The sequence below is a fragment of the Maniola hyperantus genome, chromosome 12 (genome assembly GCF_902806685.2).
Source record: "Maniola hyperantus chromosome 12, iAphHyp1.2, whole genome shotgun sequence".
Taxonomy (NCBI): domain Eukaryota; kingdom Metazoa; phylum Arthropoda; class Insecta; order Lepidoptera; family Nymphalidae; genus Maniola; species Maniola hyperantus.
In genome coordinates, this window is record NC_048547.1 from 11,963,579 (window position 1) to 11,976,045 (window position 12,467).

General features: G+C 36.6%; 1 protein-coding gene across 2 annotated transcripts in view; it reads left to right on the forward strand.

Moving 5' to 3' along the window:
- LOC117986807 (uncharacterized) overlaps positions 1-12,467 on the forward strand; it is a 93,952-nt gene that overhangs the window by 74,904 nt on the left and 6,581 nt on the right. For both annotated transcript variants that reach the window (XM_034973712.2, XM_034973713.2), the window contains exon 2: positions 11,354-11,550. In XM_034973712.2, the coding sequence (XP_034829603.1) occupies positions 11,354-11,550 (197 nt within the window). The remainder of the gene's footprint in view (positions 1-11,353; positions 11,551-12,467) is intronic.

Here is a 12,467-nt window from a genome sequence, read left to right on the forward strand (position 1 = left end):
AGTCAGAATACGCATAAGGTATGGCGGTCATTACTTACTTATGGTTACATATGGTAATTTTATTCAAAAAAGAAATGTAATAAATATTTTAAAAGAGAGGATTTTAAACCAAAATTCTTTTTCGACTCTCGCTTTTCATGTTCCCGCTGAGACGAAACCTGTTCCCGCTACACTATAAGATGCTGATTATTTTTTTCAAAAATTTGATATTATAGTACCTATAATATAATTTTTTTTAAAAAACAATCAGCATCTTATAGTGTTGCGGGAACAGGTTTTTTTATCTCTACCTACCTAGGTACCTACTCAACTGTATACGGAACCACCCAAAAAACTCGTACCTACCTAACTTGCATTCGCAAACAAAAAATGCTCTGCTTAGGTAATAGGTTTCCAAGATACAAGTTATCTCTGTGTCAACATCATGGCCTGTTCGGCGGATGAGGCAAGACAGACGAGCACACAATTTCATAATTCGTATTATAATAATACTAGCTTATGCTCGCGACTTCGTCCGCGTGAACTACACAAATTTCAAACCCCTATTTCACCCCCTTAGGGGTTGAATTTTCGAAAATCCTTTCTTAGCGGATGCCTATGTCATAATAGCTGCATGCCAAATTTCAGTCCGATTCGACCAGTAGTTGGAGCTGTGCATTGTTAGAGTCAGTCAGACAGTCACCTTTCTTACCTTCCTACCTTCCTTTTTAACCGACTTCAAAAAAAGGAGGAGGTTCTCAATTCGTCGGAATCTTTTTTTATACATTATATTTAGATTAGTATGGGTTGGTATGCAGGGAACACGCTCACTAAACACAAAAGGGATAAAATTATAATACAATGGACATTGACATAATATTTTATTTATCGTCTTATTATGCCGCCATATTTAGCGCGGGTCGGCGGACGTAATATTTCATTCAAGACACCTAATATACGATAGCCTATCTAGTGGTTAAGATGTCAATGTCCCTAATAGGAAGGCCCGGGGTTCGATCACGCACGCACTTCTAACTTTTCCGTTTTGTAGGTACATAGGTATGCTTTTTAGGCAATTAAAATATATCATGAAAAAATATCGTGAGTAAACCAGCATCCTGCATGCTTCTCCATAATGTTCTCAAAGGTGTGTGAAGTCTGCCAATTTCACACTTGGCCAGCGTGGTAACTTCTCATTCTGAAGGGAAACTCGTGGTCAGTAGTGGACCAGCGATTGGTTGATATGATCATGTTGGTAGATTACATACCTTCAAATTAGGGCTTGCAACTAAAATACTTTCCATAGGTATCTAATGATCATTTTTTCACCTCGTCCGCGCGTCGTACGTGGCACGGCTCTTGCCTGCCTCATGGTGGCATATATCATCCCTTAGGCTGATGGTACCAACTACCAATACGAAGCAATGTGCATACAAACCGGCTATAGGTAGCCTTTCCGTCAAAACGGACGAAAACAGAATAATAAATCTTCAGCACTGAAAATAAGAAAATTCCAAACTATAAAAACGAACTAAATCCGTTGCGATGTTTACAGAGTTAAGTGTTAAATCACGTTTTTGAACATTCGCAAATTTTTCTATTTCAAAACTCTAGAGAAATTTACTAAATTTCTAGATTTAGAGAATTAGATCATTTCAACTGAGCCTTAGCCGATTCGTATCGCCGAGAAGCATTATTTATCAATTATTATCTCAAGAAAACACCTACCACAATTAGGCCGTGTAGAAATACGACTCTACGTCGTCGTAGCAAGATAAATAATTAAATACAATGAACTAAAAGCTTAATTTGCTATAATTTGCTGAAACAGGTCGAATCTGTATGGTGCAACAATCCCCCTAAGGCAATTCATGAGGCCTTGTACGACGTACAGAGAAAAAACATACATGTTATACATAATAATATGATGAGCTCTACCAGTACTCTTCCACTTGAAGGGAAGTAACCTCAGTCTATTTTAATAGAATTTCGCGCGCAAAAAATTTAGTAAACAGCTGTCAAAAGATGAGTGATTTTAGTGTTTCTAACGATGTTTCTCACGTACAAGTATCGGAAAAATAAACTCGGGGAAAAGCTAATGTAATTAGTTATTATTAATAATTAATTATTTTTTACTAATAAATTGGCACAGACTACAGATGGGTAATTATGGAAATATTTACTGCTGAAGTAAATTATAATGGCTATTTTCAGTACGAAAAACTTCGGAAGTTTTTTGTACTGATATAAAAAAAGACAGATTTTCAAACATCTGAACAATGTTATTGAACAACATTTACTTGATTAAGAAATACATAAGTATAGTACGCGACAGGTCGAGATAGCAATCGGGGTATGAGGCGGGGCCCCGCACATCCGCACGTCACCCCGCTCGCCCGCACCGGATTAGCGCGGGGGCTGTGTGGGTGTGCGGGGTGTTCCCTCCCCGATTGTCACCTCAACCTGTCACGTACTGTACTAACATCATCATTATCATCATCTCACTGCAGAGCTCGGGTGCACCCAGAGTGAGCTTGGCCATAGTCTACCACGCTGGCTATGTGCGGATTGGTAGTATTCACACACCTTTGAGAACATTATGGAGAACTCTCAGGCATGCAGGTTTCCTCACGATGTTTTCCTTCACCGTTAAAGCAAGTGACAAACCATGCTCAGTAGTGAGCCGGCGATGGGTTGATCATGATGATGATGATGATATATTACTTCAATAATTATAAAATTTATAACAAGCCTCAAGTCGCAACCTTCAACTTGACCTTTCTGTTACATAAATTACATAAGATACGGTCGTAAGAGCTTTTACGAATAATTACTGGGTAAGTAAGCGGCGCGCGGTGTAGTAAATAGATAACGTTGTTTGAACATGGTAATCAAAATTCAAATACATTTTCAGGGGTTGTTTATAAAGCAATTATAATTAGTGTACCTATTTATTTAGACGAGAGTGCGCCACGCATAGTTAATAATTATACAATACTATATGGGACCCGCAACTTCATTCTCGTGGATTTAGGTTTTTAAAAAACCCGTGGGAACTCTTCGATTTTCCGGTATAAAAAGTTGCCTATGTCAATTTCCGGAATGCAAACCACCTCTGTTTCAAATTTCATATAAATCGGTTAAACAGATGAGCCTTTAAGAATCCTGTGGGAACCCCTTGATTTTCCGGGACAAAAAGTAGCCTGTGTCCTTCCCTGGGATGTAAGCTAACTCTGTACCAAATTTCATCAAAATCGGTTAAACTGTTGGGCCGTGAAAAGGTAGCAGACAGACAAACAGACACACTTATGCATTTATAATATTAGTATGGATGGATAGTCTGTCTAATGGCGTCCCGTATTCGGGAGGTCGGGAGTTCGATTCGGGGCATGCACCTCTAACTTTTCGGAGCTATACCATCATCGATGAGACTTATAATACGCGTTTTAATCAAGTAAATATCACTTAACTAGCTGATGCCCGCGACTTCGCCTCCGTGGGATTAGGTTTTTAGGGTTCCGTAGCCGAATGGCAAAAAACGGAACCCTTATAGATTCGTCATGTCTGTCTGTCAGTGTGTATGTCACAGCACTTTTTTCCGAAACTATAAGAGCTATACTGTTGAAACTTGGTAAGTAGATGTATTCTGTGAATTGCATCAAATTTTTACACAAAAATCGAAAAAAAAACAATAAGTTTTGGGGTTCCCCATAGGTACTTAGAACTGAAACTCAAAAAAATTTTTTTCATCAAACCCATACGTGTGGGGATATATATGGATAGGTCTTCTAAAATGATATTGCGGTTTCTAATATGATTTTTTTCTAAACTGAATAGTTTGCGCGAGAGACGCACTTCCAAAGTGGTAAAATGTGTGTCCTAACTTCACCTGCCCTGTAACTTCTAAAATAAGAGAATGATAAAACTAAAAAAAATATATGATGTACATTACCATGCAAAATTCCACCGAAAATTGGTTTGAACAAGATCTAGTGAGTAGTTTTTGATTTATCGTGCAAAATGTCGATAAAATACGATTGTACTACGGAACCCTCAGTGCGCGAGTCTGATTCGCACTTGACCGGTTTTTTCTTAAAATAGGTTCAGCCGTTCAGAAGATTAGCCCGTTCTTAACAGTTATAACTTTAATTTTGATTTATTAGTAAAGATATGTGTTTGTGTGTGTGTCCGTCTATAACAGCTGAGCCTTATAAGTGATTTACCACTTATGGCGTAATAGCATAGTTGAGTACATATACTTCTAATATTGAACTTTCTACGAATAGAATACGTAATTAGCAACCTACTAAGTATGTGCATAAAGGCGTTTCCCGTACATAAAATCATAATAATATATTGACGTGTAGAATACCTATAGCTGCTCGGTAAGTATTCCTGTGACGCATAACACCATATCACACGAGTAGATATTATAGACCAGAGGGGAAGCTTCACACTAGCTCACGCACACCACGACCCTTCGTGTGCGAGCCCGACTCGCACTTGACTGATTTTATGTTACCTTTTGACCTTATTAAAAATAATCTTTAACTATTTTGCATTTAACTCGTTTTCACATTGATTCTGATTTAATTCTTTGGCAATAGCATTTGTTAGAATTTTCTACCTGGTCTCTTTGTTGTGTAATTTTTTCTTGATTTTATAATTTTTTTTGTAATTTTTTTGTACCAATGGATACCTAACGAAACGTAGATGTTTTTAAAATAATCCGCAGGATAAGTGCCATAGTAATTTTTACAGAAAATTTGCAAGTTATTCAAAGAATTAAATTTAAAAATCGAAAACTTGTACAGTTTTTGGGCTGTAATTTTAAAATGCTTGACGTTTTTTTTAGTTTTATAACTGTTTATTATTAACAAGGATATGTACTAGCAAGAAATAAAAAAAAATCTGCTGAAATACATTGTTCCTATTTTTAATAATTTTTAAAGTAGCAAACACCCTTTTACCAAGAAAAAAATAAAAAAAATGAATAACTCGAAAACGATACACTTTCGCATAAGCACTTTAGGGGTCGTTTAATAGCTAATGTCCTGTACTATAACCCCTTAACGGGATCGTGTCCTCTTTTCCTGTAACCCTGTATATTTAGATAAGTAATCCATACCTAATTTGTTTGTTTGATTCCAATAAACAAAAGAGTATTCCTCAATATAATATTATATTATAATGAAAAATCGTGAGCCGTTTCCTCGCGCTGGCGTGAGGTGAATACTTTCTCAATAGGAACGATATTATTACGGCATTCTTTGTTTACTGCCCATATCTATTTCACAAAGCTTATTAATGACACACACGTTCCGTAGAACAAACAAGTCTCGGTGAAATACTGATAAACAGTGTAGGGTGCCCATGTTGAGAGGACCTTGATGGGACAGGCCCGTATTAATATTATGAAATTCGGCTATGATGAAAATTAATTAATGAAAGTTGGTGATTTATTTGTATTGAGTCATATAAGCCCCCCAATTATTGTGTAAGAAAAACGTATTCGTAATCGATAACGATGAATACTTTTTCTTACATAATAGGGGGGCTGCTTGCTTACATTTAATTTTTGAAAAATTGCATAAATCAATCCCTATTTTGTCAGAATAGAATATAATATGTTTTATTCAAGTAAACTTTTTACAAGTGCTTATGAATAGTCAGGTAGTTTTAATTTACCACTGGTTCGGAATGCCGTCAAAAATTCATCATAACCATTTTTATATAGGTAGGTAACTTATGGTTGCACTCTATATCATATTGTATCAAACACCGGCGCGAGGGTGATTACGTAAAACGTTGCAGTAGCGACAGCAACGCGACAGCAGTAGCAATGCGACAGTTCATTTGCTGTCTCTCTTCTTCTTCTTATTTTGCTTTGTGGCTATTGCTGTCTCTCTCTCTAGCCGCTGTTACGTGTGACGTTTGACAGCAATGATCGCGAGATTTACGCCTGTCGCAAGCCTGTCGATACGTAATCACCCCGCCGCTTTTACAATAATCACCACCAAGTTCATTACATTAGTCGTTTTTTTTCGGGCCCTAAATATTATTATAGCGAATAACTTCTGTTTTTTTTAAAATTCGTAACTTGCTTATTACATACAAACTTCTGTAGTTTCCCCGCCATTAAATATAGGTACATAGTGAAACAACAAGCACTCGGGTGACCTACTATGCGATTACAGCTTACAGCTGCTCATGACCAACTTCACAGCTGTGTAAAGCTACAACACGTCAACTTGTAGCTGTAGTGTTTATAAACACATACAATACCATATAACCCACATGTAATGTAAAACAAACCGAATAATATTGAACAAAGATTTTTAAACCGTTAATGATTCCCCAAAGTCTAAATCCGATCATAGATTTAAATTTAAAACAAACAGCGCTGATTTTATTAGCAGTAGGTAAAATAAATCAGTCATCGAAACAAATAAACGAAAGAATCGTAAAAGTGCCAATCGCGAAGTAACAATGTGAGAAACGAAAATATCTATCACTAAGGCGGCAAAGTAAGGACGAAACTTCGAGGCTGGGTTAAATTACAACACTAGATTTTATCTCCGGTTTTATTTATCTATAAACATGAAAGGATTAACTGACTGACATACTAAAACGTTGAACGTTGAGCGATGATGGGTCGAAAAAATAAACTTGAAATTTTGCATCTAGTTTCTCTTTATAATAATAAAGACTCCCAACTAAGAAAGGTTTTGAGAAATTCCATTGGGATTCTTAAACTGAAATTCTGAATCCATGGTGATGAATTTGCTGGTATAAGCTAGTCTTATGATAAATATTTGTAGGGCTATTTTTACTATACCTATTTTTTACTAAGACTCCAATCTTCCTCTTATAGTTAAAATATGAGTTACTGCCTTATTTTACAATTAATTTTGATGTTCTTGATGCACAGAAAGGTTTACAGAATGGAAGGTTTCCAGAAAATCTAGCATTTTACAATGAATAAATAATTGTAAAATCACAATCATGATGACCTGTCATGACCTGAATGACTCGGTGAATTGTCAGTGAATGATACAAAATGGTTTTTAGTTCACGAGAGTTTCCGCGTTTCACTAAATATAATATTTCATAAGTCTGAATGTCGTCGGTGCCATTGTTCGTCCGTCAGCTCCGCTTTATGCAACTTCCTGTGAACACATTGTTATATTTAGCGGTATGATGATAGAAGGACTATCGTAATTATCGTAAAATTGTTCAATTACATCATTAGTTTTTTTGATTTTTTTCTTTATTGAAAAGTTTAATTGAATAAAACGAATCTAAACAGTTGAACATAAAAATTACAGATCGAAAATATCATCTAAACCACCGCAACGAGGCAGGGTGCCCAGAACGCTGACAGCGTTACTGTAGGTTTAAATATTAAAACTCTACATGAGAATAATATATTTTAGTATCGCAACAATAACAAAACAAGAACCATTGTTGACAAGGATATTTTTCTTAAGTAAGATTGACAATAGGAATGTGTTCTTAGTTCGAAGTTTAAATAAGTAATATACCTGCCTAGTAAAAACTTCACAATCTCCTCCTAACGCATTCCTAAACTTTTGCTTAGGTTAGAAAATCTTTCAGATGGCAGTCCCTTAGTTAAAATGTCGGCCTCCATCCGTTCCGTACTTATATAAACGATATTGACTATTTTTTCTTTTACATATTGTCGTACGAAAAATGTTTTGATGTCAATATGTTTTGTTCTGTTGCTCACTATTTCATTTTTGCATATCTGGATAGCCGCTTGGCTGTCGCTATATATGAGTACACAATCTTGCTGCTTGCATGCAATGCTATTAAATAACATTTTTAAATGTATAGCCTCTTTTACGGCCACTGCTAGTAGTAATCTGAGTGAGCTCAGTTTTGCAACAGGTGCCCATGTCTCATTATAGTCTATCCCAGGTCTCTGCGTGAACCCTTTAGCTACAAGGCGAGCTTTCTTTCTCTGCCCTTTATCTTTTAGTATCAGCTTGAAGTCGATAACATTTCTTTCTTTATCTTTATTTTTAATAATCCATGTACCATTTTTAACATGTGATCTCATTTCTGACTTTATAGCTTCATGCCATTCTTTTTCTGTTCCCGAGACTAATTCAACATCACCAAGGTAAGTATACTCCTCCTCACTTAGTTCGCATACAGAAATATCAGAAGTTTCATCTAGAACAAAATCCCTGGTCCACGTTGGCGGGTGCCTCTCTCTTTGTGGCCTCCCATTTTCAGGTATCTCTATGACCTCTGGTGCATCTTCATAAGTCTCTATTTCATCTGCATCATCCTCTTGATTTTGTGAGGTGATTTCATTTTCATTATGAGTTATTTCAACTTCTATTGGTTCTACCTTTTTGTTTTTAGGCATCTGTGAGTTTTCTTCATCTACAAGTTTATCATAGTTTTGACCTTCTTCTCCGAAATACATTTTATTTATGACCTTGATGTCTCTGCTCATCACTACGTCATCATCCTCTGGTATATAAACTCTGTAACTTTTTGACGTCATCGAGTATCCCATGAATACGCCTTCTTTGGCATTCTGGGTTAACTTACCTCGTTTTTTCTTTTTTAGGACAAAAGTCTTTCTACCAAAAACATGAAGATGATGTGCATATGGTGTTCGACCTACCAATTTCTTGAATGGTATATCGCCATTTAATGCTTTAGAAGGGCTGCGATTTATTAGATAGTTTGCAGTCGCTACTGCTTCTGCCCACAGCTTTTTAGGTGCATTGGCTTCGATAAGTAGACATCTGGCCTTTTCCAACAAGGATCTATTCTTTCTCTCGCTAATTCCGTTTTGTTGTGGGGTATAAAACGTAGTCAACCTTCTTTGGATGCCATGCGATTTGAGAAAATCATCAAAGTCCTTATTGCGGTACTCTGTACCGTTATCGGATTGTAGATATTTTATTTTTTTGTTATGTAAAGTTTCTACTTCATTTTTATATTCTTTGAAGACATTCAATACGTCACTTTTTCTTTTAATAAAATAGACGTGACAATACCGTGTGAAGTCATCTATAAAAATGACATAATATTTAGAACCTGCCAGTGTCTCGCACTCAAAAGGGCCACAAACATCGCTATGTATGATTTCTAGCGTATCTGTTGTGTACAGGGCGGCATGTTTTGTGAATGGCACTCTGCACAGTTTTCCTTTGATGCAGGTTTCACATGTTTCTAACCTTTCGTTTGATAGATTTAACCCATACATAAGGCCATCTACAGCCATTTTCCTTAGGTCTGACTCATTTATGTGGCCAAGTTTTCGATGCCATTCCATGATGTCACTATGCACTTTTGGTGTGTATTGGGCAGTCTCTTTTCTTTCACATTCAAGATAGTAAAGCCCATTTCTTCTTTTCGCTGTCAGTGATACCTCGCCGTCTTTTCCTACGACGTAGGCTTTATTTTGTTCGAAAACGACCTTGTGACCTCTGTCTGTTATTTTGCCTACAGACAATAAGTTCATTGTCACATCGGGAACATACAGAGTGTCATTAAGGTTGTAACCTTGTTTTTCTATACTGACTATAATTCTTCCTTTACCTTGAATTTGGCTTGTGTATTTCTTTGATGCTAACTTTAGACTACCATTTTCAGGGGTTATTGTAGAAAACATTGATTTGTCACCACACATGTGAGATGAGCAGCCGCTATCTAGACACCAGATATTTTCATTAGTATCTGAAACTGCAGTGCTCAGACAAATGTTAAAATTTTGTCTATTGTTTTCATTTTCTTTCTCACTGGCGTTTTTCTTTTTATGCCAACAGGTCTCGGCACTATGACCTTTCTTTTTGCAGATCTTGCAGTACAACCTCCTTTTATTTTTCTTTGTGTAATATGCTTCTGAACTCTCAGGTTTTTCACCACCACTCCTGGCCTGGTATTCTTCCATAATTTTAATTTTTAGATCTTCAGGTTCAGGTAGTGTGTCTCGAGACTCAATGGCTATTCTAAAATTTTCGAATTGTGCTGGTAGACTGTAGAGGAGCATTATGCTTAGTAGTTCCGGTGGTATTTTTATATCCATATCTGCAAGCTTATCCACAATATCCATGAAGTTATTTATATGATCACGAATATCTTCCTCTGTGGTCATTCGCTTTAGAACAAGCTGTTTTAATAAAGTTGCTTTCCTTGCAGGCCCGGTGCTTTGGTAAGTAGCTTTTAATTTATCCCATACCGCTTTAGATGTCGTGCAGACTTTAATTTGTTTTAATTCGGAAGGTGACAATAAAAGTAGGATTTCAGCTCGTGCCTTTAAGTCCTCTTTGTTGTATGCCAACTTCGCTGCTGCATCCGCATCTGGTGGTAATGTTTTTTCGCCGCTTACGATGTCCCAATAATCGTTTTTAATCAGGACCGATTGCGCTTGTAGGCACCAAGTGTCATAGTTCGACTTGGTCAACGGTTCTATGTTGCGATAGCTCGTAGTGGATAACATTTTATTTATTTTTAATTAGAACCACGCTCTGCTACCAAATGTAGGTTTAAATATTAAAACTCTACATGAGAATAATATATTTTATTATCGCAACAATAACAAAACAAGAACCATTGTTGACAAGGATATTTTTCTTAAGTAAGATTGACAATAGGAATGTGTTCTTAGTTCGAAGTTTAAATAAGTAATATACCTGCCTAGTAAAAACTTCACAGTTACCTCATTAATGGCCAGACTAATATGCTGACCGAGGTAGCTGCCAGTCCTCCGGTCCCCCGTGGATTCCGCGAGATGGGATGAAAGGTCCTTAAAAAGGATCTAGCATCCTCGCCCCACGAACCCATGGTCTCCACCCCAAAAGGCACAAATATGAAACTATTTTCTATATTTTCATATTTGCGCCTCTTGGCAAAGGGCCGAGAATTTAGAAAATATCTTTAATCTTTTTGGTTTTTTGGTTTGCTATTACTTTCTTTATATATATGTATATACTTAATACTCTTCATCTTTGTTCTATTTAGGTTGTTCTTTTTTTTAAATACCCCTCCCAAATTAACCTACTGCCATTTTAGACTGCATTATCAGTTACCACTGGATGAGATCGCAGTCAGGAATTAACAATATCATCGAATCTTCTTCTATCTAAATATAAAAAAGGAAAAGTGACTGACTGATCTATCAACGTACAGCTCAAACTAATTGACGGATCAGGCTAAAATTTGGCATGCAGATAGTTGCTATGACATAGATATCTGATAAGAAAGGATTTTTGAAAATTCAACTCCTAAAGAGTTGAAATAGGGATTTGAAATTTGTATAGTCCACGCGGATGAAGTCGCGGGAATAAGCTAATAAATAATGAAACTTAATTAAATTCATCTTTTACAGGACGACATCACCGCCTGGTGAGCCCCTGGTCCGCGCACCAGTGGGGAAGCCAAGATGTCCGCCAGCCATATCGCGGTTGAGGGTGGAGAAAGTGGAAGGCGGCTTGGCGGTAGCCGGAGTGGTCGTGGCAGCCAACTGCCAGATCATATTGCCGATATTCGGTTTCCTGTTTATGCTTGTTGGGTGTGTTCTTACTGGTAAGTTAGTAGAGTATAACTTGGATGATAATGTTTATGATAGTAATAATTATGAAAATAATGATGGACAGATACGAAGTGGTCATCAGATGGTTATAGAATGTCCACTGAACTAGTATATGATTACTTATAAATACTTATAAGTTATAATAATATAATAATAATAAACAAAGCACTGCATGAAGCATGGTGGGATTTGGAAATCAGCTTAGTGATATGAAGTACCCTACGTTAAATATACAGGAGCGCGGCGAATACGCACGCTCTGTAGTGTGAATGCCTTTATACAGTTTATTGTATTACAGCGTACTGTGTCAAAAGCAGCTTCTAGAAGCTGCTTTGGACACAGTACGCTAGCATGTTGTTCTGTCAAAGACTCTAGTTTTTCAAACTTTAACGGGACAAGTAGGCTGGGTACAATATCATAATGTTGCTGTCAATAGCAGAATGAATTTAACATAGTTGATTGCTTCTTTGGTAGACATTTGAATTCAACCCAACACAATGCAACTAACTGCATAATACTAACAGATAAATTGTGACAGGACGAATGTGTTTCTCGATTATTCGTTTGGCTACAAACATTTCAAAAATATTACAAAAGTAGGTAAAATTTATCAGAGAGTGAAATGGATGAACAAACAGAAAGAACCAAAAGATCTACTAAGCGCTTGGCAAAGATCCCTTAAATATCAAGTTCACAAAAATGACAAAATATAAATAGACAAACGACGGACGGACATCTAGATATTGACAAAGCTAAATCATTTCCCACCGAAAATGTACTTGAGAAAAATTAAAATGTACAAATAGGCAGAGGTCAATGTCACAATAACACTTCGAAGCGAAATCATTTCTCGTTTGGCTATAAAGCAATAAAAACGATCACCAATATAGTATGGATGTATGAAATATTG